This window comes from Bombina bombina, chromosome 7 (assembly GCF_027579735.1).
Source record: "Bombina bombina isolate aBomBom1 chromosome 7, aBomBom1.pri, whole genome shotgun sequence".
NCBI classification, from domain to species: Eukaryota; Metazoa; Chordata; class Amphibia; order Anura; family Bombinatoridae; genus Bombina; species Bombina bombina.
In genome coordinates, this window is record NC_069505.1 from 57,166,915 (window position 1) to 57,193,967 (window position 27,053).

Here is a 27,053-nt window from a genome sequence, read left to right on the forward strand (position 1 = left end):
CAAACCTGAGAAACCGATGATGATCTTTGTGTATTGGAATGTGAAGATAAGCATCCTTTAGATCCACTGTAGTCATATATTGACCCTCCTGGATCAGTGGTAGGATGGTACGAATAGTTTCCATCTTGAACGACGGAACTTTGAGGAATTTGTTTAAGATCTTTAGATCCAAAATTGGTCTGAAGGTTCCCTCTTTTTTGAGAACCACAAACAGATTTGAGTAAAAACCCTGTTGCTGTTCACTCCCATAACTAGGAGGTCTCGTACACAGTGTAAGAATGCCTCTCTCTTTATCTGGTGTGCAGATAATTGTGAAAGGTGAAATCTCCCTTTTGGGGGGGAAGCTTTGAAGTCCAGAAGATATCCCTGGGATATAATTTCCAACGCCCAGGGATCCTGAACATCTCTTGCCCACGCCTGGTCGAAGAGTGAAAGTCTGCCCCCTACTAGATCCGTTACCGGATAGGGGGCCGTTCCTTCATGCTGTCTTAGAGGCAGCAGCAGGCTTTTTTGACCTGCTTACCTTTTTTCCAGGTCTGGTTTGGTCTCCAGACCGTCTTAGATTGAGCAAAAGTTCCCTCTTGTTTATTATTAGAGGAAGTTGATGCCGCACCTGCCTTGAAGTTTTGAAAGGCACGAAAATTAGACTGTTTGGCCCTAGATTTGGACCTGTCCTGAGGAAGGGCATGACCTTTTCCTCCAGTGATATCAGCAATAATCTCCTTCAAACCAGGCCCGAATAGAGTCTGCCCCTTGAAGGGAGTGTTAAGTAGCTTAGATTTTGAAGTCACATCAGCTGTCCAAGATTTAAGCCATAGCGCTCTGCGCGCCTGTATAGCAAAACCAGAATTCTTAGCCGTTAGTTTAGTCAAATGAACAATGGCATCAGAAATAAAAGAATTGGCTAGCTTAAGTGCTCTAAGTTTGTCAAGTATGTCATCCAATGGAGTCGCTACCTGTAAAGCCTCTTCCAGAGACTCAAACCAGTACGCCGCAGCAGCAGTGACAGGGGCAATGCATGCAAGGGGCTGTAGGATAAAACCTTGTTGAATAAATATTTTCTTAAGGTAACCTTCTAATTTTTTATCCATTGTATCTAAAAAAGCACAACTGTCCTCGACAGGGATAGTAGTACGCTTTGCTAGAGTAGAAACTGCTCCCTCCACCTTAGGGACTGTCTGCCATAAGTCCCGTGTGGTGGCGTCTATTGGAAACATTTTTCTAAAAATAGGAGGGGAAGAGAATGGCACACCTGGTCTATTCCATTCCTTATTAATAATTTTTGTAAACCTTTTAGGTATTGGAAAAACATCAGTACACACCGGCACTGCAAGTATTTATCCAGTCTACACAATTTCTCTGGCACTGCAATGGAATCACAGTCATTCAGAGCAGCTAAAACCTCCCTAAGCAACACGCGGAGGTGTACAAGCTTAAATTTAAATGTAGAAATATTAGAATCAGGTATCTTCCTGAGTCATTAACATCACCCACTGACTGAAGCTCTCTTTCCTCAGCTTCTGCATATTGTGAGGCAGTATCAGACATGGTTCTTAAAGCGTCAGTATGCTCTGCATTTTGTCTCACCCCAGAGCTATCTCGCTTACCTCTAAGTTCAGGTAGTCTGGCTAATACCGCTGACAGTGTATTATCCATGACTGTCGCCATGTCTTGTAAAGTAAACGCTATGGGCGCCCTAGATGTACTTGGCGCCATTTGAGCGTGAGTCCCTTAAGCGGGAGTCAAAGGGTCTGACACGTGGGGAAAGTTAGTCAGCATAACTTCCCCCTTGTCAGATTCCTCTGGTGATAAAAAAATTTTAAAAGACAGAAAATGATCTTTATTGCCTAAAATGAAATCAGTACATTTGGTACACATTCTAAGAGGGGGTTCCACCATGGCTTTTAAACATAATGAACAAGGAGTTTCTTCTATGTCAGACATGTTTATACAGACTAGCAATGAGAATAGCAAGCTTGGAAAACACTTTAAATCAAGTTAACAAGCAAATATAATAAATGGTACTGTGCCTTTAAGAGAAACAAATTTTGTCAGAATTTGAAAAACAGTGAAAAAATGCAGTAAATCAAACAATTTTTTTACAGTGTATGTAATAGACTAGCAGAGCATTGCACCCACTTGCAAATGGATGATTAACCCCTTAGTTCAAAAAACGGATCAAAAAAACGAAATAGAGGTTTTTTTTAACAGTCACAACCAACTGCCACAGCAAGCTGTAGCCCTACCTTCTCCAATAAACGACTTTGGAAAGCCTTTGGGCCCTTTAGAGATGTCCTATAGCATTCAGGGGGCCTTTGAGGGAATCTGGATGTCTTAGTTTGTAATTTTAACTGCATAAAAAAAAAACGTTAAAATAGGCCCCTCCCACTCATAGTAACACAGTGGAAAGCCTCAGGAAACTGTTTCTAGGCAAAATTTAAGCCAGCCATCTGGAAAAAACTAGGCCCCAATAAAGTTTTATCACCAAAGTATATATAAAAACGATTAAACATGCCAGCAAACGTTTTATATTGTAAATATCATAAGGGTATTACCCCTGGGAGTAAGCATGATACCAGTCGTTATTAAATCACTGTATTCAGGCTTAACTTACATTAATCCGGTATCAGCAGCATTTTCTAGTGTTTTCCATCTCTAGAAAAAATTATAACTGCACATACCTGATAGCAGAATAAACTGCACGCCATTCTCTCGCTGAAGTTTTACCTCATCTGTGTAATCCCCTCAGACATATGTGAGAACAGCAATGGATCTTAGTTAAAACCTGCTAAGATCATAGAAACCTCAGGCAGATTCTTCTTCTATTTACTGCCTGAGATAAAATAGCACAACTCCGGTACTATTTAAAAATAACAAACTTTTGATTGAAGAAAATAAACTAGCTATATTTAACCACTCTCTCTTACGACCTCCTTGTTTGTTGAGAGTTGCAAGAGAATGACTGGGTATGACAGTTAGGGGAGAAGCTATATTGCAGCTCTGCTGTGGGTTTCCTCTTGCAACTTCCTGTTGGGAATGAGAATATCCCACAAGTAATGGATGATCCGTGGACTGGATACACCTTACAAGAGAAAAATATTTAAACAGCAGACATTTTTTGAAAAATAAGCAAAACAAAGCCACAAACTGTTTCAAAAGATGTAGAAGGTAGACTATCACATATACCACCTTTCAGAAATTTTGCATTGAAATGCAAAACTGTCAACATGACCACATTCTCCTGGCTGAAGCTGGCTCCCTTTTTGAAGCTATTTTGCCTGCAGCAGATAAGAGGTGCTCAGATAATGTTGAGGTGCCTGAGATGCATAAGTAGGGTTTTGCCAATTTCACAAAGGTGGGATATTTATCTTTAACTCTCCAGCAATGCAAGGGGCCTCTTAACAAAGTAAGCCTGTACTTAATTCTAACATAAAATATCTTGAAGATCTATATGCACTGGTAAACAACCAGCTATAAGGTTAGGGAAAAAATATCTAGTCCGCTCTTAAAATAACAGATATATACTTATAGAGGTTGAATTTGGTACATATTACAATTAATTAAAATATAAAAATAAAAAAGTAAAAAGCTCTAAGGACTATAACAGTACAAAGCCTTACACATTTATCTATAGAGTACATATAATAAGCAATAGCGAGCGATCCGCTAATAATTGTGCAAACAGATAATAGTGCATATTATTATTATCGGTTATTTGTAGAGCGTCAACAGATTCTGCAGCGCTAAAGAATTAAAAAAAACAAATCCCACCAATCTATGGCTAGGTGTAAACAACAAGCTTGGCACTATATCATGCAAAGCATAGTCCCAAATCACCTGATTTAATATAAACAATCCAAATGATGACTCCTATTATTTCTGGGTTGCAAACTTATACTGTCCTGAAAAAGTGAAAAGTAAACGTCTGTAGACGTCCTTTAGGCTAAGAACATAACCATAAAACACAATACCATGTGCAGGAGCTCATTGGAGAGATGCAGCTGGTGATGTGCACAGACCAACTACTTGCAAACCAACTAATTAAAGGGACATTAAACCCCAAAAATATATTTCATGATTCAGAAAGAGAATACAATTTTAAACAACTTTCCAATTTACTTCTATTATCTAATTTGCTTAATTTTTCAGACATCCTTTGTTGAAGGAATAGCAATGCACATGGGTGAGCCAATCACACGAGGCATCTATGTCCAGCCACCAGTCAGCAGCTACTGAGCGTATCTAGATATGCTTTTAAGCAAAGGGTAGCAATAGAATTAAGCATATTAGATAATAGAAGTAAATTACAAAGTTGTTTAAAATTGCATGTTCTTTCTAAATCTTGAAAGAAAAAAAACACAATTTATGCTTACCCAGGGTCGGCTCCAGAACGAATGAAATGGGGGGGCCTTTTTTTTTCACAAGGGGGCACGCATTTACAAAGCATGTATGAGAGTCAAAATAAGAGCAGACCTATATATTCTGCAGGAAAGTGTAGCTTCTGGCTGGCTTATTCCTCACTATTAACATTTAGAGAATATGTGCTAAATCACTAGGTAAAAGAATGAAATCTAAATCCTATGCAGTGCACTAAAACAGAGACAGTAAACTTGAGACCCCCAGGGCAATAGCTCCTTAAAACCAATTCACCCCTTATTCACCATGATCCAAAACTCTTAAACTCATTCTCAAATTTCAATCATATCCCCTAAAAAGGTACAAAAAAGAGAGAGAAGTTTGACAGTACCCAGCACTCACAAAACACTATATAGTAACAGTATGCATTGAAAACCGGATTGTGTCCAGAACTGGTTATTAAAACGTAACTTTTACTAATGATAGAATAAAAAGGGTGGTAAATAGTACCAAATGTATACCATAAATATGTGAGACATACATTTAAAACTTAGATTAAGAAACAGATCAGGACTGTGTGTGTGAGACTTCCCTGGGTAATAGTTCAAATACACCGTAACCCTCAGGGCTCAGAGAATACACGGATTGCTCTAAAGCTAATCTAAAAAGGGGATTGACCCCAACAACATTACCTAATCTGAGCAATACTGGTATCTAGAGCAGGAGAGGAAACGGTTTATAAATGACTGATTAAGGAAGGCAATTGCCACATCAATATGAGCTAAGAAAGGTCCCAGGTAAACACAAATTAGCAAGTCTCATGCACACAGACAATGCCTGATGTACATTTCGCCGCTAGCACGGCTTTCTCAGAGGCTAAATGAGAAAGCCGTGCTAGCGGCGAAATGTACATCAGGCATTGTCTGTGTGCATGAGACTTGCTAATTTGTGTTTACCTGGGACTTTTCTAAGCTTATATGGATGTGGCAATTGCCTTCCTTAATCAGTCATTTATAAACCGTTTCCTCTCCTGCTCTAGGTACCAGTATTGCTCAGATTAGGTAATGTTGTTGGGGTCAATCCCCTTTTTAGATTAGCTTTAGAGCAATCCGTGTATTCTCTGAGCCCTAAGGGTTACGGTGTATTTGAACTATTACCCAGGGAAGTAATTCTGTTTTTGAAGTCTCACACACACAGTCCTGATCTGTTTCTTAATCTAAGTTTTAAATGTATGTCTCACATATTTATGTTATACATTTGGTACTATTTACCAACCTTTATTATTTTATCCTATCATTAGTAAAAGTTACGTTTTAATAACCAGTTCTTGACACAATCCGGTTTTCAATGCATACTGTTACTATATAGTGTTTTGTGAGTGCTGGGTACTGTCAAACTTCTCTCTCTTTTTTGTACCTATATATCTATCAGACAGTCAGCATCCCCCTTCTCCTACACTTCACCAGTGATACCAACTGGTATATAATGAATACTGAATAGATTATATATCTACTATTATTTCAGCATACTATATTATGAAGGGGTTGATATTTGCTTAAACTAACACCGTTGCCACTATTTCTATCCCCTAAACAGCCATGCACCCCAAACCCCCCCCCAATATAGCAATGAGAATACTAGGTTTTCAGGTACTGGTAATTTTGTAGATTAGATTTAGCTATACCTGTTTCACAATAACTAACGGATATCAGGCTACTTAATACAACCTATGTACTGTGAACCTATAAGAATATGATTGTATCATATAAATATAAGTCTTTAAATGGCTACTGGCTTCTATCGACGCCTTAAAAGTGCACTGTGAGATCACAGTGCACTTTTGAGGCGTTGATAGAAGCCGGTAGCCATTTATAGACATATTTATATGATACAATCATATTCTTATCATGGTCTATTGTTTAAGAAAATGAGTAACTCACAATAGTTAGGTAAAATTAATAGGGTTAAAAGACAAGTCCAAAAAGTCTCTAATTAACTTCCAATTCCAAATAAGAGGTTAAGACACGGAACTCCTTGCAGATGTGTGATGCGACCTCACAGTTTGCCAGCTAACTCTGCCCCTTGCATGCAGCATTACATAAAAATTCATTATTTTATTTATTATTTTTAAAGCCTATGATCATATCAATATATTTTGAGGGGGCAGAGCATTGCATTTGGGTGGGCATTGACCCCCAATGCCCCCCCCTTGGAGCCGACACTGTGCTTACCTGATAAATTTATTTCTCTTGTGGTGTATCCAGTCCACGGATCATCCATTACTTGTGGGATATTCTCATTCCCAACAGGAAGTTGCAAGAGGACACCCACAGCAGAGCTGTTATATAGCTCCTCCCCTAACTGCCATATCCAGTCATTCGACCGAAAACACGCAGAGAAAGGAGAAACCATAGGGTGCAGTGGTGATTGTAGTTTAAATGAAAAAATTACCTGCCTTAAAATGACAGGGCGGGCCGTGGACTGGATACACCACAAGAGAAATACATTTATCAGGTAAGCATAAATTGTGTTTTCTCTTGTAAGGTGTATCCAGTCCACGGATCATCCATTACTTGTGGGATACCAATACCAAAGCTAAAGTACACGGATGAAGGGAGGGACAAGGCAGGAACTTAAATGGAAGGTACCACTGCCTGTAAAACCTTTCTCCCAAAAATAGCCTCCGAAGAAGCAAAAGTATCAAATTTGTAGAATTTAGAAAAAGTATGAAGCGAAGACCAAGTCGCCGCCTTGCAAATCTGTTCAACAGAAGCCTCATTTTTAAAGGCCCAAGTGGAAGCCACAGCTCTAGTAGAATAAGCTGTTATCCTTTCAGGAGGCTGCTGGCCAGCAGTCTCATAGGCTAAGCGGATTATGCTTCTTAGCCAAAAAGAAAGAGGTTGCCGAAGCCTTTTGACCTCTCCTCTGTCCAGAGTAGACAACAAACAAAGCAGATGTTTGACAAAAATCTTTAGTAGCTTGTAAGTAAAACTTTAAAGCACGAACCACGTCCAGATTGTGTAATAGACGTTCCTTCTTTGAAGAAGGATTAGGACACAAGGATGGAACAACAATCTCTTGATTGATATTCTTGTTAGATACCACCTTAGGTAAAAACCCAGGTTTGGTACGCAGGACTACCTTATCCGTATGGGAGATCAGATAAGGAGAATCACATTGTAAAGCAGATAACTCGGAGACTCTACGAGCCGAGGAAATAGCTACCAAAAACAGAATTTTCCAAGATAAAAGTTTGATATCTATGGAATGAAGAGGTTCAAACGGAACTCCTTGAAGAACCTTAAGAACCAAATTAAAGCTCCATGGGGGAGCAACAGGTTTAAACACAGGCTTGATTCTAACCAAAGCCTGACAAAATTCCTGAACGTCTGGAACATCTGCCAGACGCTTGTGCAAAAGAATAGACAGAGCAGAAATCTGTCCTTTTAAGGAACTAGCTGACAATCCTTTTTCCAAACCATCTTGGAGAAAAGATAATATCCTGGGAATCCTAACCCTTGGATTCACACAAATAAAGAAATGTACGCCATATTTTATGGTAAATTTTCCTGGTGACAGGCTTTCGTGCCTGTATTAAAGTATCAATGACTGACTCGGAGAAGCCACGCTTTGATAAAATCAAGCGTTCAATCTCCAGGCAGTCAGTCTCAGAGAAATTAGATTTGGATGGTTGAAAGGACCCTAAAGTAGAAGGTCCTGTATCAGAGGCAGAGTCCATGGTGGAAAGGATGACATGTCCACCAGATCTGCATACCAGGTCCTGCGTGGCCACGCAGGCGCTATCAAAATCACTGATGCTCTCTCCTGCTTGACCTTGGCAATCAGTCGAGGGAGCAGAGGAAACGGTGGAAACACATAAGCCAGGTTGAAAGACTAGGGCGCTGCTAGAGCATCTATTAGCGTCACCTTGGGATCCCTGGACCTGGATCCGTAACAAGGAAGCTTGGCGTTCTAGCGAGACGCCATGAGATCCAGTTCTGGTTTGCCCCAACGATGAATCAATTGTGCAAACACCTCCAGATGGAGTTCCCACTCTCCCGGATGAAAAGTCTGATGACTTAAAAAATCCGCCTCCCAGTTCTCTACACCTGGGATATGGATAGCTGATAGGTGGCAAGAGTGAGTCTCTGCCCAGCGAATTATCTTTGAGACTTCTAACATCGCTAGGGAACTTCTTGTTCCCCCTTGATGGTTGATGTAAGCCACAGTCGTGATGTTGTCCGACTGAAATCTGATGTACCTCAGAGTTGCTAACTGAGGCCAAGCCTGAAGAGCATTGAATATCTATTGGAAGGAGTGTCTCCTCCTGAGTCCACGATCCCTGAGCCTTCAGGGAGTTCCAGACTGCACCCCAACCTAGAAGGCTGGCATCTGTTGTTACAATTGTCCAATCTGGCCTGCGAAAGGTCATACCTTTGGACAGATGGACCCGAGATAGCCACCAGAGAAGAGAATCCCTGGTCTCTTGATCCAGATTTAGTAGAGGGGACAAATCTGTGTAATCCCTGTTCCACTGACTGAGCATGCATAGTTGCAGCGGTCTGAGATGTAGGCGTGCAAACGGCACTATGTCCATTGCCGCTACCATTAAGCCGATTACTTCCATGCACTGAGCCACCGAAGGGCGCGGAATGGAATGAAGAACACGGCAGGAATTTAGAAGCTTTGATAACCTGGACTCCGTCAGGTAAATTTTCATTTCTACAGAATCTATCAGAGTCCCTAGGAAGGAAACTCTTGTGAGTGGGGATAGAGAACTCTTTTCCTCGTTCACTTTCCACCCATGCGATCTCAGAAATGCCAGTACTACGTCCGTATGAGACTTGGCAATTTGGAAGTTTGACGCCTGTATCAGGATGTCGTCTAAATAAGGGGCCACTGCTATGCCCCGCGGCCTTAGGACCGCCAGAAGCGACCCTAGAACCTTCGTAAAGATTCTTGGGGCTGTAGCTAATCCAAAGGGAAGAGCTACAAACTGGTAATGCCTGTCTAGAAAGGCAAACCTGAGAAACCGATGATGATCTTTGTTATCGGAATGTGAAGATAAGCATCCTTTAAATCCACTGTAGTCATATATTGACCCTCCTGGATCATAGATAGGGTGGTACGAATAGTTTCCATCTTGAATGATGGAACTCTGAGGAATTTGTTTAAGATCTTTAGATCCAAAATTGGTCTGAAGGTTCCCTCTTTTTTGGGAACCACAAACAGATTTGAGTAAAAACCCTGTCCCTGTTCCTCCTTTGGAACTGGATGGATCACTCCCATAACTAGGAGGTCTCGTACACAGTGTAAGAATACCTCTCTCTTTATCTGGTTTGCAGATAATTGTGAAAGGTGAAATCTCCCTTTTGGGGGGGAAGCTTTGAAGTCCAGAAGATATCCCTGGGATATAATTTCCAACACCCAGGGATCCTGGACATCTCTTGCCCACGCCTGGGCGAAGAGCGAAAGTCTGCCCCCTACTAGATCCGTTACCGGATAGGGGGCCTTTCCTTCATGCTGTCTTAAGAGGCAGCAGCAGGCTTTTTGGCCTGCTTACCTTTGTCCCAGGTCTGGTTTGGTCTCCAGACCGTCTTGGACTGAGCAAAAGTTCCCTCTTGTTTGCATTAGAGGAAGTTGATGGCGCACTTGCCTTGAAGTTTCGAAAGGCAAGAAAATTAGACTGTTTGGCCCTTGATTTGGACCTGTCCTGAGGAAGGGCATGACCTTTTCCTCCAGTAATATCAGCAATAATCTCCTTCAAACCAGGCCCGAATAGGGTCTGCCCCTTGAAGGGAATGTTAAGTAGCTTAGATTTTGAAGTCACGTCAGCTGACCATGATTTAAGCCATAGCGCCCTGCGCGCCTGTATAGCAAAACCAGAATTCTTAGCCGTTAGTTTAGTCAAATGAACAATGGCATCAGAAAACAAAGGAATTGGCTAGCTTAAGTGCTCTAAGCTTGCCAAGTATGTCATCCAATGGAGTCGCTACCTGTAAAGCCTCTTCCAGAGACTCAAACCAGAACGCCGCAGCAGCAGTGACAGGAGCAATGCATGCAAGGGGCTGTAGGATAAAACCTTATTGAATAAACATTTCCTTAAGGTAACCTTCTAATTTTTTATCCATTGGATCTAAAAAAGCACAACTGTCCTCGACAGGGATAGTAGTATGCTTTGCTAGAGTAGAAACTGCTCCCTCCACCTTAGGGACTGTCTGCCATAAGTCCCGTGTGGTGACGTCTATTGGAAACATTTTTCTAAAAATAGGAGGGGAAGAGAATGGCACACCTGGTCTATCCCATTCCTTATTAATAATTTTTGTAAACCTTTTAGGTATTGGAAAAACATCAGTACACACCGGCACTGCATAGTATTTATCCAGTCTACACAATTTCTCTGGCACTGCAATTGTATCACAGTCATTCAGAGCAGCTAAAACCTCCCTGAGAAACACGCGGAAGTGTTCAAGCTTAAATTTAAATGTAGAAATATCAGAATCAGGTTGCATCATCTTTCCTGAGTCAGAAACATCACCCACAGACTGAAGCTCTCCTTCCTCAGCTTCTGCATAATGTGAGGCAGTATCAGACATGGTTCTTAAAGCGTCAGTATGCTCTGCATTTCGTCTAACCCCAGAGCTATCTCGCTTACCTCTAAATTCAGGTAGTCTGGCTAATACCGCTGACAGTGTATTATCCATGACTGCCGCCATGTCTTGTAAAGTAATCGCTATGGGCGCCCTAGATGTACTTGGCGCCATTTGAGCGTGAGTCCCTTGAGTGGGAGTCAAAGGATCTGACACGTGGGGAGAGTTAGTCGGCATAACTTCCCCCTCGTCAGATTCCTCTGGTGATACATTTTTTTAAAGACAGAATATGATCTTTATTGCTTAAAGTGAAATCAGTACATTTGGTACACATTCTAAGAGGGGGTTCCACCATGGCTTTTAAACATAATGAACAAGGAGTGTCCTCTATGTCAGACATGTTTGTACAGACTAGCAATGAGACTAGCAAGCTTGGAAAACACTTTAAATCAAGTTAACAAGCAAATATAAAAAACGGTACTGTGCCTTTAAGAGAGACAAATTTTGTCAAAATTTGAAAAGCAGTGAAAAAAGGCAGTAAATCAAACGAAATTTTTACAGTGTATGTAATAAGTTAACAGAGCATTGCACCCACTTGCAAATGGATGATTAACCCCTTAATTCAAAAAACGGATCAAAAAAACGTTTTTTAACAGACACAACAAACTGCCACAGCCTGCTGTGGCCCTACCTTCCCCAATAAACGACTTTGGAAAGCCTTTGAGCCCTTTAGAGATGTCCTATAGCATACAGGGGACTCCTGAGGGAAGCTGGATGTCACAGTTTGTAATTTTAACTGCAACAACTGTAACTTTTATACTACAACAGTGGAAAGCCTCAGGAAACTGTTTCTAGGCAAAATTTAAGCCAGCCATGTGGAAAAAACTAGGCCCCAATAAAGTTTTATCACCAAAGCATATATAAAAACGATTAAACATGCCAGCAAACGTTTTATATTGCAATTTTATAAGGGTATTTCCGCTGAGAGTAAGCATGATACCAGTCGCTATTAAATCACTGTATTCAGGCTTAACTTACATTAATCCGGTATCAGCAGCATTTTCTAGCATTTTCCATTTCTAGAAAAAATTGTAACTGCACATACCTCATAGCAGAGTAACCTGCACGCCATTCTACCGCTGAAGTTACCTCTCTCCTCAGACATATGTGAGAACAGTAATGGATCTTAGTTACAACCTGCTAAGATCATAGAAAACTGAGGCAGATTCTTCTTCTATTTACTGCCTGGGATAAAATAGTACAACTCCGGTACCATTTAAAATAACAAACTTTTGATTGAAGATAAAAAACTAACTATATTTCACCACTCTCTCTTACTACCTCCATGCGTGTTGAGAGTTGCAAGAGAATGACTGGATATGGCAGTTAGGGGAGGAGCTATATAACAGCTCTGCTGTGGGTGTCCTCTTGCAACTTCCTGTTGGGAATGAGAATATCCCACAAGTAATGGATGATCCGTGGACTGGATACACCTTACAAGAGAAATATGGGTTTAATGTTACTTTAATTATGAGATTCGTTGACAACTATTTTCATAATCTATTATGATCGGTTATATCGATTAGTTGTTGCAGCTCTATAAATCAGATCAGTCTAATCTTCAAAATCGCCATAAAACTTGAAGTAAAGTTTTGCTGTACCCTGTGTCATGCTTATATCAATATAAAAATGATTGCAATCTGGTACAGAAAACGTTGTCTGCATATGTGTGTATTAAAGGGCCATTATAATGTTAAAATGACATATTCTACCCCGATATAGCACGTGCTTTAATGCAACAGGGTTAAACACATAGTTAAAAGAACATGAAACCCAAATTATTTCATGCTTTAGATAAAGCATATAATTTTAAACATTCCAATTTACTTCTATCAAATTGATTAATTCTCTTGGTTTTCTTAGTTAAAGGAGCAGTAATACACTACTTTGAGCTAGCTGAACGCACTGGGTAAGCCACTGTGTGCAGCTGCCAATTAGCAGCTAGCTCCCAGTAGTGCATTGCTGATCCTAAATCTACCAAGGTGTGCTTTTCAACAACGGATACCCCGAGAACAAAGCAAATTAGATAACAGAAGTACATTTATAAAGTTGTTTAAAATGTTGACTGTGTCCTTATTACAGTGGTGTAGGGGTAAAGAATAAATGGTGCTTGATTCTATGGCGTCTTGCATCATGTTGATGTCGCAACAAATTAGGCATTATTTAAAGGGACAGTAAAGTTGAAATTAAACTTAATCTTAAGGATTGGATAGAGCCAAGAGTCCAATTACTAGTGGGATATTCAACTCCTGGCCAGCAGGAGGAGGCAAAGAGCACCCCAGCAAAGCTGCTAAGTGTAACGGTCTTACCCATAACCCCCAGTTCATTCAGCCGAAGGAAAATGGAAAAGGAAGAAACACAAGGGTGAAAAGGTGTCTGAGGTTTACTTAAAAAAACCTGTTGAATTATAATTAAAAAGAGGACGGGGTTGTGCACTCTCCATGTGCGGAAAAAAAGAAATTTATCAGGCAAGCATAAATTTTGTGTTCTTTCCTATGACATGGAGAGTCCACAACGTCATTCCAATTACTAGAGGGAACCAATACCCAAGCTAGAGGACACGGAATGAACAGGGAGGGAGAAAAAAGGCAGGAGGACCTAAACAGAAAGTCCCACCACTTGAAGAACCTTTCTCCCAAAAGAAGTCTCGGCCGAGGCAAAAGTATCAAATTTGTAGAATTTGGAAAAAGTATGCAGAGAGGACCATGTTGCCGCCTTTCAAATCTGTTCCACAGAAGCTTCATTTTTGAAAGCCCAAGAAGAGGAGACAGCCCTAGTGGAATGAGCCGTAATTCTCTCAGGAGGCTATTGTCCAGCAGTCTCATAAGCCAAACGAATCAAACTTCTCAACCAAAGAGACAGAGTAGTAGAAGTGGCCTTCGGACCCTTACGTTTTCCAGAGAAAACCACAAACAAGGCAGAAGATTGCCGAAAATCTTTAGTAGCCTGAAAGTAAAATTTAAGAGCCTGCACAACATCCAAGTTATGCAAAAGAAGTTTCTTTTGAGAAGAAGAATAAGGACAAAAAGAAGGAACAATTTCCTGATTAATTTTTCGATCCGATACCACCTTAGGGAGAAACCCCAATTTAGTAAGAAGGACTGCCTTATCAGCATGAAAAATAAGGTATGGGGAATCACACTGCAGCGCTGAAAGCTCAGACACTCTGCAGGCGGAAGAAATGGCAACAAGAAACAAAACTTTCCAAGATAACAGTTTTATATCAACAACATGCATTGGCTCAAACAACGCCTGCTGCAAAACTTTAAGAACTAAATTAAGGCTCCATGGGGGAGCAACAGGTTTAAACACAGGCTTGATTCTAACCAGGGCCTGTACAAAGGCTTGAACATCTGGTAGGTCTGCCAGACGTTTGTGCAAAAGGATAGATAACGCAGAAATCTGACCCTTTAGGATACTGACCGATAAACCCTTATCCAGGCCATCCTGAAGAAAGGACAAAATCCAGGGAGTCCTTACCCGGGTCCAGGAGAACCCCTTAGATTCACACCAATAAAGATATTTACATCATATATTATAGTAAATCTTGTGAGTAACCAGTTTTTGAGCCTGAATCGTAGTTTCAATGACCGCTTCAGAAAAACCACGTTTAGACAGAACTAGGTGTTTAATCTCCAAGCAGTTAGCTTCAGAGAATCTAGGTTTGGATGGAGGAAAGGACCCTGAAGTAGAAGGTCTTTCCTCTGAGATAACCTCCAAGGAGGTAGAGATGACATCCTTCCTAGCTCTGTGAACCAGATCCTGCGAGACCATGCAGGAGCTATTAGTATCACTGATGTTCTCTCCTGTTTGATACTCGTGGAAGGAGAGCAAAAGGAAGAAACAGATAAGCCAGAGAAAACCTCCAAGGAACCACTAGAGCATCTATCAGAACGGCCTTATGATCTCTTGACGGCGGGACGCCATCAGATCCAACTCTGGAACCCACCACTTGAGCGATATCTGAGAGAACACTTCCGGATGGAGAGCCCACTCCCCGGGATGAAAGGTCTGTCTGCTCAGAAAATCTGCTTCCCAGTTGTGCACTGTGGAATGTGGATGGCAGATAGAAGACAATTGTGGGCTTCCGCCTACTGTAGAATGCGAGTCACCTCCTTCATGGATAAGGAACGCCAAGTCTCTCCCTGGTGGATGATGTAAGCCACTGAGGTGATTTAGTCCGATTCTTATAAACCGAACCAACGACAGTTGAGGACACGCTGATAGGGCATTGAAGATAGCTCTCAACTCCAAGATGTTTATGGGAAAAGAGGAATCTTACCGAGACCACAGGCCCTAAACCTTTAGAGAACCCCAAACAGCTCCCCAGCCTGACAGGCTGGCATCCATAGTCACAATCTCCCAGGATGGTCTCAGAAAGCAGGTGCCCCGAGACAGATGTTCCTGTGACACCCACCTAGAGAGAAAGTCTCTTGTTAGAGGGTCCAGATTTATCCTCTGAGATAAATCCGAATGATCTTCGTTCCATTGGTGGAGCATACAAAGTTGCAGGAGTCGTAGATGGAACCGAGCAAAAGGAATGATGTTCATGGATGCCACCATCAGACCAATCACCTCCATGCATTGAGCCACAGATGGACAAAAGGCAGACTGGAGAGAAAGGCAGGAAGCAACAATTTAGTTTTTTCTGACCTCCGTCAGGTAAATCTTCATGGAAAGGGAATCTATTATAGTCCCTAGGAAACACACCTTGGTAGATGAAACTAGAGAACTTTTTTCCAAATTCACCTTCCACCCATGGGAACGTAGAAAAGACAACAGCATTTCTGTATGAGATTTGGCTAGTTGAAAAGATGACGCCTGAACCAAGATGTCGTCTAGATAAGGCACCACAGCAATTCCCTGGGAGCTGATCACAGCCAATAGCGCACCCAAAACTTTTGTGATTATTCTGGGAGCCATAGCCAGACCAAATGGAAGGGCAACAAATTGGAAGTGCTTGTCCAGAAAGGCAAACCTGAGATACTGATAGTGTTCCCTGTGAATGGGAACATGAAGGTATGCGTCCGTCAGGTCTATGGTTGTCATAAACTAACCTTCCTGTACCAAAGGAAGAATGGAACACCTAGTTTCCATCTTGAAGGATGGAACCCTGAAGAATTTGTTGAGACACTTGAGCTCTAGAATGGGACGAAAAGTTCCCTCCTTTTTGGAAACCACAAATAAATTTGAATAGAATACTAGACCCTGTTCTGTTAGAAGTATGGGAACAATAACTCCCAGAGAGTATAGGTCTTTTACACAGTTTAAGAAGGCCTCCTTCTTTATTTGGTTTGAGGATAGTCTTGACAGGAGAAATCTGCCCCTTGGAGGGCAAGACATTCTGTAACCCTGGGATACCACGTCCACCGTCCAAGGGTCTAGGCCATCGTGTATCCAGGCTTGACGAAAAAGAGAAAGCCTGCCCCCCCACTGGAATCGGGAGCGGAACCTTAATGCTGATTTAGAGTCAGCAGAAGGCTTCTTGTTTTGTTTACCCTTGTTCCAGGGCTGGTTGGATTTCCAAGAGGATCTAGGTTCATCAGGTTTTGAAAAGGAAGAGGAGGCTATTTTTCTTGTCCTGAGGAAGGAAAGATCCCTTTCCACCTGTAATCTCTGAAATGATCTCCGCCAGACCAGATCCAAACAGAGTTTTGTAAGGAAAAGCCAAAAGCTTGGTCTTAGAAGACATCAGCCGACCAAGATTAGAACCACAGAGCCCTGCGGGCTAGTACTGTGAAGCTAGACATCTTAGCTCCCAGACGAATTATCTGCATTTTGGCATCACAGATAAAGGTATTGGCCAATTTAAGAGCTTTGATCCTATCTTGGATCTCTTCTACTGTAGTTTCCTCTGTAATAAGATCAGACAATGCATTGCACCAATAAGATGCAGCTCCCGCAACAGTAGCAATACTCGCTGCTGGTTGCCACTGTAAACCTTGATGGATATACATCTTTTTTTAAGTAAGCCTCTAGCTTCTTGTCCATTGGGTCCTTAAAAGAGCAACTATCCTCTATAGGAATGGTAGTTCTCTTAGCAAGAGTAGAAATAGCTCCTTCTACTTTAGGAACAGTGCGCCATGAGTCATGTATAGAGTCAGCAACAGAAAACATCTTCTTAAAAACAGGGGAAGGGGAAAAAGGAACCCCTGGCTTATCCCATTCCAGAGCAAGAATTTCAGAAATCTTCCCTGGGACAAGAAAAACCTCTTCGGAAGATGGGGAATCATAAACTTTATCCAATTTAGGTCGGCCGTGCATGAAGAGGTGCTGCTCCTCCTCATGCACGGCCGACCTAACAGCTGAAACGCGTAGCTCTAACTGCTAATCACCACCTAACCACCCGACAGCACACCACGGAGAACCAGAGACAACAGGAATCAGCGTGAGAAATGCTACAATTGACAGCTTCTTACGCTCTGAAAGCTCTGACCTCAGTGAGCACACGCAGGACCGCAGAGCCAAGGAACGGCAAAGAAGGATCATTTTTGGAACAAAGACCTGTAACACATCAACAGGAGTTACAAGGAACACGACGGATAGGCTCCAGGACCGGTCTGCAGGGTAAGCTCTAGGCAGACAGTAAGTACCAACTTGTATATCTCTCACACCAAAGACTATTACCATCACAAAAAGAAGATAACTTTTATTGCATTGAACAAATACTCCAAGTTATAGAAGATTGATATTAAGAAAAAGACTGATTTATATCCTCCAATCAGATTCCCACAAGGGTATATTACTGCACTGGGACCACGCACACAATATCTGCTACTGATCATTAGAAAGCTTTTCTTTCTCTCACTTTTTAACAGGGTACCCCAATATTCTTAATTAACAGGGTTGGCCGACCCTTGCTCTGCCCCTATATTTATAAATATTTAGTTGCTATTGATTTAGAATTTTAAATGTTTTAACATAATAAATTCATTTTCATTTTTATTCTGCCATTTGCAATTGTTCTTCTTTATATATTTTATTCTGTCATCTGTATAAGATACAAAAATATCTTTCTAGCTATATTCTTTATTAGTCTTGGCAAGATTACCCTAAAGCCCGCTTTAGTATTAAATAAACATTGCTATTGAGCATATCCCTCTAATAGAGGTCTATATTTAAAAGGTTTAAGCATTTTTGCGCTCTGTCTCCTATCACTCTTTCTTTTTCTGGTTTACTTAATATTGATATCCTAAGGGGGAATATCACAGGAGATTAGGCCTACCTATTCTAACTAGCAGCGCAAGAAACATTTTACCCTTCTGTTTAACACTAAAGTAGTGAGTGTACAGCCTGTATAACAGTGTAATTTGCTGTCCCCTCAAAATAACTCAACACACAACCATTAATGTCTAAACCGTTGCTAACAAAAGTCATTACACCCCTAAGTGGAAATGTCCAAATTGGGCCCAAAGTGTCAATATTTTGTGTGGCCACCATTATTTTCCAGCACTGCCTTAACCCTCTTGGGCATGGAGTTCACCAGAGCTTCACAGGTTGCCAATGGAGTCCTCTTCCACTCCTCCATGATGACATCACGGAGCTAGTGGATGTTAGAGACCTTGAGCTCCCCTACCTTCCGTTTGAGGATGCCCCACAGATGCTCAATAGGGTTTAGGTCTGGAGACATGCTTGGCCAGTCCATCACCTTTATCCTCAGCTTCTTTAGCAAGACAGTGGTCGTCTTGGAGGTGTGTTTGGGGGTCGTTATGTTGGAATACTGCCCTGCCGCCCAGTCTCCGAAGGGAGGGGATCATGCTCTGCTTCAGTATGTCACAGTACATGCTGGCATTCATGGTTCCCTAAATGAATTGGAGCTCCCCAGTGCCGGCAGCACTCATGCAGGCCCAGACCATGACACTCCCACCACCATGCTTGACTGTAGGCAAGAAACACTTGTCTTTGTACTCCTCACCTAGTTGCCGCCACACACGCTTGACACCATCTGAACCAAATACGTTTATCTTGATCACATCGGACCACAGGACATGGTTCCAGTAATCCATGTCCTTAGTCTGCTTGTCTTCAGCAAACTGTTTGCAGGCTTTCTTGTGCATCATCTTTAGAAAAGGCTTCCTTCTGGGACGACAGCAATGCAGACCAATTTGATGCAGTGTGCGGCGTATGGTTTGAGCACTGACAGGCTGACTCCCCCCACCCCTTCAATCTCTGCAGCAATGCTGGCAGCACTCATATGTCTATTTCCCAAAGACAACCTCTAGATATGACGCTGAGCACGTGCACTCAACTTCTTTGGTCGACCATGACGAGGCCTGTTCTGAGTGGAACCTGTCCTGTGAAACCGCTGTATGGTCTTGCCCACCATGCTGCAGCTCAGTTTCAGGGTCTTGGCAATCTTCTTATAGCCTATGCTATCTTTATGTAGAGCAACAATTCCTTTTTTTTCAGATCCTCAAAGAGTTCTTTGCCATGAGGTGCCATGTTGAACTTCCAGTGACCAGTACGAGAGAGTGTGAGAGCGATAACACCAAATTTAACACACCTGCTCCCCATTCACACCTGAGACCTTGTAACACTAACGAGTCACATGACAACGGGGAGGAAAAATGGATTATTGTGCCCAATTTGAACATTTCCACTTAGGGGTGTACTCACTTTTGTTGCCAACGGTTTAGACATTAATGGCTGTGTTGAGTTATTTTGAGGGGAAAGGAAATATACACTGTTATACAGACTGTACACTCACTACTTTACATTGTAGCAAAGTGTCATTTCTTCAGTGTTGTCATATGAAAAGATATAAAAATTTTTAAGCCTCTGAACCTAGAAGCATAATTATATAGTAGGGAACCAATAAAGTATTATTTTACCATTAACCCATGAAATCCCCTGGCCAAGTAAACTCCCCATATTTGAGTAAAAATACCCAAGTGCCATGTCCTCAATATGAATCCTTAATTAATAAGGAGTATTAAGTCCCAAAGGAATGATCTGAAAATGAGGATTAACCTCTTAAGTGCTGCTATCCTTCTGTACCTAGAGGGCAAAGGCACTTACCTTAGATCAAATTGCATGATAGATACTGATCCTTAGGAGTGGAAGGCGCTTCACTCCCTGTCAGACCTGTAGGAAAAGAAAGAACAGAGCAACTAACTCTGGCTTTCTACAAAGGGGTAGCAAAATGTTAAAAGTAAAGCAAAGACTTCTTCGTCGCATTTTAACTGCTAAAAGCCACCACTACTCTTACTCAAGAGATTGACATGGACACAGCTAGACCCTAATCCTTGCTTGCAGGGAAAAGTACCCAATAAAAGGATTAAAATCTTCAGACACCAACTTCGCACAACCTCCACTGACAGAGGGAAAGAGAATGACTGGGGGTTATGGGTAAGGCTCTTTGCCTCCTCCTGGTGGCCGGCAGTTGACTATCCTACTAGTAATTGGAATGACGTTGTGGATTCTCAATGTCATAGGAAAGAAATTTCCATTTTACTTTGATTATAAAATGTGATTTGTTCTCTTGGTATCCTTAGTTAAAGAGTAATCCTTGGTGAGCTCCGGAGCATGCACGCGTCTTTCGCTATCTGGTAGCACTGTTTGCAACAAATGCAATGTTATATATAGTTGCCAACACTGCTGTCATAGACTGCTAAAGACACATGGACGCTCCTAACCTCCTATCAGCCTATCTAGAATTATTCTTCAGCAAAGGATACCATGAGAACAAACAAAAATTGAGAATAAAAGTAAATAGGAGAGTTGTTTACAATTGTATGCTCTATCTAAATCATGAGTGTTTAATTTTCCCTTTACTGTACCTTTAAAATGCACAAGAAATTATTTTAAAGCTTTATGTTGTTCTCCATTGATGTGGTGGGCCCTCTAGTAATGCCCTATTTGTAAGTCCTCCAAACATATTATTAGAGATGTTATCTAATTTTTAGTGCACATCCCACCCTTGCATATACAACCTGTTTTATACATGGTTCGTTTAGATCCTGTACATTATTAATAACTGGCAGCACTGTGATCCCCCCAGTAATGTTATTCTGTCACCTTTGGTCCTGGAAACATGTCATTCTGTTTCAGCTTGATAGTCATCTCCGTACATCCAGAGCAGCTACCGATTTCAAGGGTGGGGACGGGGACTGTGGTGGGCTCCGCAGGCCGGCTGGGAGCTCCTGGGCTCGATATGGATTCAGGGTCGGTATGTCGGGAAGACAAAAGGGCATCCTGCTAAAATTGGTTACAAAAAGTAATAAAAAAGAAGATTAAAGGGATTTAAAACAACAATCTTATTTTTCTTTATAAATACTTAAGGTAGAGAGAATAACGTGGTCATAAAACTACAGTAGTGAGTACAGCGTTTAGCCGAAACGCGTATACTATTTTTTCTTAGTGTATCTTTGTTCCTCCATGGACTTTTACTTATTGACTAAATAAATGCTACGTTTTATATAAGCGGCTGCTTCCAGCTCTTTTTTGGTTTCCATAAAACTACAGACACTCATACAAAATCAGTTACATGATCCTCCTTTACTACAGTTTAACAGACAGAACAGTTCCATTCCCTCCCATAAAAGAGGCAGCCAGAATAGAGTTACATGCCCCTCCTCCAGTGCAGTCACACAATGAGAGCATAGTTGCATGCCCCTCCTGCAGTGCAATGTCACACAATGAGAACGTTACATGCCCCTCCTCCAGTGCACACAATGAGAACATAGTTACATGCCCCTTCTCTACTACAATGCCACACAAAGAATAGAGCTAAATAAAACTCCAGGCCCAGATGGAATACACCCAAGGGTGTTAAGGGAATTTAGCACTGTTATAGACAAACCTCTACTCTTCATTATCCTCAGGCATAGTAACCCAGGATTGGCGTAAAGCTGATGTGGTGCCAATCTTTAAAAAGGGAAGCAGGGATGATCCAGGAAGCTATAGACCAGTTAGTCTGACATCAATAGTGGGAAAGATATTTGAAGGGATTATAAGGGATAATACTGATGAGCATATTCGTGTAAACAAGATTATGAGTTCTAATCAGCATGGTTTTAGGAGAAATAGATCATGTCAAACTAATCCAATTAGATTATATGAGGAAGTAAGTACAAATATAGATAAAGGGGAAACAGTTGATGTGATATACTTAGATTTTGCAAAGGCATTTGATACAGTGCCACATGAGAGATTAATGGACAAAATGAAGGGACTGGGAATAGCTGAAAATGTTAGCTCATGGATAAATAACTGGTTAAAAGATAGGGAGCAACGAGTAGTAGTAAATGGTTCATACTCAGATTGGACAAAGGTAATCAGTGGAGTCCCCCAGGGATCAGTACTGGGCCCTGTTCTTTTTAATATTTTTATGAATGACTTGGAGCAAGGATTAAATAGCGACATCTCTCTATTTTTGCAGATGATCCATTCATTACAAAGGGATCTGCAAAAATTAGAAGTATGGGCAGGTAAATGGAAAGTGAGATTTAATACGGGAAAATGCAAGGTTCTACATTTTGGAAGTAAAAATAAGCAGGCAACGTTTTTTTTAAATGGGACAAGACTTAGCCAAACACAGGAGGAAAGGGATTTGGGAGTAGTAATAGATAACAAGCTAAAGATGGTTACACAATGCAGGACAGTGGCTTCAAAGACTAATAAGATACTGGCATGTATTAAAAGAGACATTGATTCAAGGGAGGAAACATAATTCTGTCACTATATAAAGCCGTGGAAAGACCTCACCTTGAGTATGGTTTGCAGTTCTGGGGAACGATCGCAAAAAAAGATATTGCAGAACTAGAAAAAGTTTAGAGAAGGGCCACAAAGCTAATAAGGGGAATGGAGAATTTAACGTATGAGGAGAGGCTAGCCAAACTGGGTCTGTTTTCTTTAGAAAAAAAGCACTTGAGAGGTGACATGATTACTTTATATAAATATATTCAAGGCCCATATACAGAGATGACAGAAGCTCTGTTTATTTAAAGAAAATTGTTTCTGACAAGAGGTCACAATTTAAGGTTGGAGGAAAGGAGATTTAATCTCCTGCAAAGGAAATGTTTTTTCACTGTAAGAGCAATAAAATTGTGGAACTCATTACCAAAGGAGGTAGTGAATGCCAATACCCTAGATACATTTAAAATAGTCTGGATACATTTCTGTATAAAAAAAAATCATGGATATGATTGCTTGTATTAAATGGGTCACCTTTTAGTGGGGTTGAGGTTGAACTCGATGGACTTCGGCCTTTTTTCAACCTTATCTACTATGTTACATACCCCTCCTCCACTACAATGACACACAAAGAATAGAGCTACATGCCCCTCCTCCACTACAGTGTCACACAATGAGAACTGAACTACATAGCCCTCCTCCACTACAGTGTGACACAATGAGAATAGTTACACACCCTTCCCCTGCTAGAGTGTCACATAATGGGAATTGAGTTACATGCCCCCCACAACTACAGTGTCACACAATGAGAAGTTACATACCCTTCCCCTGTTACAGTGTCACACAATGAGAATAGTTGCATGCCCCTCCCCTACTACAGTGTCACACAATGAGAACAGTTGCATGCCCTTCCTCAACTACAGTGTCACACAATGAGAATAGTTACACACCCTTCCCCTGCTAGAGTGTCACATAAAGGGAATAGAGTTACATGGTCCCCCTCCACTACAGTGTCACACAATGAGAATAGTTACATGCTCCTCCTCCACTACAGTGTCACACAATGAGAATAGTTACATGCTCCTCCTCCACTACAGTGTCACACAATGAGAATAGTTACATGCTCCTCCTCCACTAGTGTCAAAGAGAATAGAGTTGCATGCCCCTCCTCCACTACAGTGTCACACAGAGAATAGTTACATGCCCTCCTCCATTAGTGTCACACAATGAGATCAGTTTCCTGCCTCTCCTCCATTACAGTGTCACATAATGACAATAGATTTACAAGCCCTACTCCACTACATTGTCACACAATGAGAATAGTTACATGCCCCCCTTCCACTAGTGTCACACATTGTCAATAGTTACATGCCCCTCCTCCACTATAGTGTCACACAATGAGAATAGTTACATGCCCCCCTCCACTAGTGTCACACAATGAGAAGTTACATGCCCCTCCTCCACTACAGTGTCACAAAATGAGAATAGAGTAACACCTTCCACAAAGAGTAATACAGTGAGTTACATGCCCTCACCTCCCTCTACAGAGAGTTAAAAAGACAGAATATAGTTACATGCCCTCACCTCCCTCTAAAGAGAGTTAGACATAATATAGTTACATGCCCTCACCTCCCTCTACAGAGAGTTAGACAGAATATAGTTACATGCCCTCACCTCCCTCTACAGAGAGTTAGACAGACAGAATATAGTTACATGCCCTCAACTCCCATTGCAGAATCACACAAACAAAACCGTAACATTCCTCGCTCTTTTACAGGACCACACAAAACAAGATTAAATTATAAACCCTTTACTCCCATTTCTGAGTGAGGGTTATTACACTTCTCTCAAATCCAATAAAACAGATCTACAACGTAAGTCATATATTGCTCTCATTAATCATTTGCACAGCATCCAAATTCTAAACCTTCATCTGTTGCCCTCTTTCTTTTACCAATCAGATTGTATGTTCCACATTCAGTATTCCCTCCATACCCACAGACTCCCAGCACCTCTAACCATATAACTTGATGGTTAATCATGTTCTGGTACCTCAGGGGCGGGACTAGGAGAAGGGCTCTGCATTCTTGTGTTGAATTCTTCATAGCGAAGCGAGACACCACTGAGTTGTAGGATTTTCTGAATGAAGGCTGGAGGTTGATGGATGTCCACCGGGATAGTGTGAGCACAGTCTCTAACAGCTTCATCACAGTAATCTAGTCTGGAATAGTGGAATAGACAGCCAGTGAGATTTACAGAGGTATTGAAAAGAGATACTTTTAAATCAAAAGAATGTTTTTAAGTATACAAGAAGGTAGAACATAAAATTAGATTTGTTCTACAGATGGGGGGGGGAAATCAGGGGACTAGACTGTGAGATAATGGAAAACCAGAAGCAGCGCAATATAAATAAAGAGGTTTGCCCCACTAATGATGCGACAGGCGTTAGACACTATGTGATCTAAAATTGGTTGCGTAAGACACTGCAATGTTGAGGATGATTCTATATTAAAGTGATGGTAAATTTATTGTAATTTAAAACTCAATAATTATTCCTCCAGTCGGTCTAACCTAAATCGCCATATATTTTTAATGTTTGAATCACAAACGCTTAACAATAAATCTATATTGTACTTACAGAGCGTTATCACTCCTTGCTCCGTCACCAGCATTACTTCCTGGTCCCGTTCTTTAGCCGACGTAGAGAGCGGAACCACCCACTCACTACGTCATTATATGGGCATCTTAGTCTTCATCCTTCGCTCTGCGCATGCATGGAATTCCGTATGCAATACAACGGCGTGCTACAGGACTGTCAGTCAGCGAGCCAACATGTAACGCATTTGCTTACATAACGTAGGGCATGTTTGCTTCTATCAGTGTCGCCGACTGCCTGGCCTGTCATTGGTCTTTAAAAAACGGGACTTAGAAAATCAATGGCGGCGGTTGTACGGGCGGGGGAAGGAATGTGAAATTGAAGCATTTTAATATTAAATATCTACAAATACCGAGCGATTGCAGCATTTTCATGAATGAAAAAGTCACCTTTTTTATTTTACATACGATCGCATGTTTGAACTGGTCTTAGTTTACCATCACTTTAAACACTTAGCCAAAAGAAAACAAAGATGACTGCAGCAGGTCCATAATGAACATAGAAGTTCTAAGGTATGGCATACTGGAGTATGGCCCTGCAGTGTGCGTTTAACTAGATTTCTCTGTTTGAGAGGTTATAGTATTTCCAATAGATTGTAATAGGTTAGAAAAAAAGCATAAAATCACCCGAGCTGCCATGAAACGTTTGGCATAGGACTTCAGATACCTTGGTGGCCTATAAGGGCTCAGCTCACATGATATTTGTATGTATGATACATGTATTTATGCCTTACTGGAAGTATAGAGATGGTCATTTGTGCAGACATGCAATGTTCTTATAATAAGGCTACTAATAAGGCTACTGGGGTTTAAAGGGACATTAAAGTGAAAGTTTAACTTTCTTGGTCCAAATAGAGAGTGTAATTTTAGGAGACTTTTTCAGTTTCCTTCTATTATAAAACGTCCATTCTATTGATGTCATTTGTTGAAAGGCATACCAAGGTAGGTTCAGGAACAGCAACTGGAAGCTAGCTGCTGGTTGATAGCTAAGCACATATGCCTTGTGTCATTGGCTCACTAGATGTGTTCAGCTAGCTCCCAGTAGTGCATTGTTGCTTTGGAGCTGATTTTAACTATGTCTTTAACTATCAGTTGTATGCAAGTAATGCAGCAATAATAAAATGCCATAACACAACAGAGCAGGGTTTGACAAACCCAGGAGCCAGTGAGCTACTGGCACCTTAAAATTAGGCACTGGCTACCTGGTCCCTTCCACTCCCGCCGGTTGTCACCAGCCACACCTAAAATTTAGCTTGTTTGGTGCTTCTAGATGCATTAAAGCCCTCGGAGCAGTAAAATACATATCCAACTTTTATTGTATTATATTATTTATGTGTATATCATACAGACACATATGTATGTGAGTGACATTCATGTCTGTCAATGAATATACTATAATATATTTCAAAGGGATGTCAAAAAGTTTCTGGCTCCTCAATTTATAGGCTGGCTCCTAGATTCTGAACTAATTTGTCAAGCCCTGCATTAGCGTATATATCTTTTTACACTTTTATAGCCCTTTAACATTATGAAGGAAGAAAGCTAAATAGATACGACTAATCTATAACAATGTGCCAGGAAAAACCTAACTTCTCAGGGAAAAAATGCCTTATGGACTAGAATTGAAATACATAGTACTTATAAACCGCTAATTGAAATAAATCCAAATTTTTAACAGATTTTTTGGCAATTTTTAATTTGTTTTCATTTGTTGATTATGCTCCTCTATGTCATGAAGAAAACAAGAGAAAACAATCC

General features: G+C 41.1%; 1 protein-coding gene across 3 annotated transcripts in view; it reads right to left on the bottom strand.

Annotated features, from left to right (window-relative positions):
• Positions 1-27,053, bottom strand: part of ATG2A (autophagy related 2A) — a 514,214-nt gene that overhangs the window by 391,856 nt on the left and 95,305 nt on the right. For 2 of the 3 annotated variants that reach the window (XM_053720123.1, XM_053720125.1), the window contains exons 5-6: positions 24,693-24,861; positions 21,024-21,203 (exon numbers count right to left, since the gene is read on the bottom strand). In XM_053720123.1, the coding sequence (XP_053576098.1) occupies positions 21,024-21,203; positions 24,693-24,861 (349 nt within the window). The remainder of the gene's footprint in view (positions 1-21,023; positions 21,204-24,692; positions 24,862-27,053) is intronic. The other variant, XM_053720124.1, reaches the window with a different exon arrangement.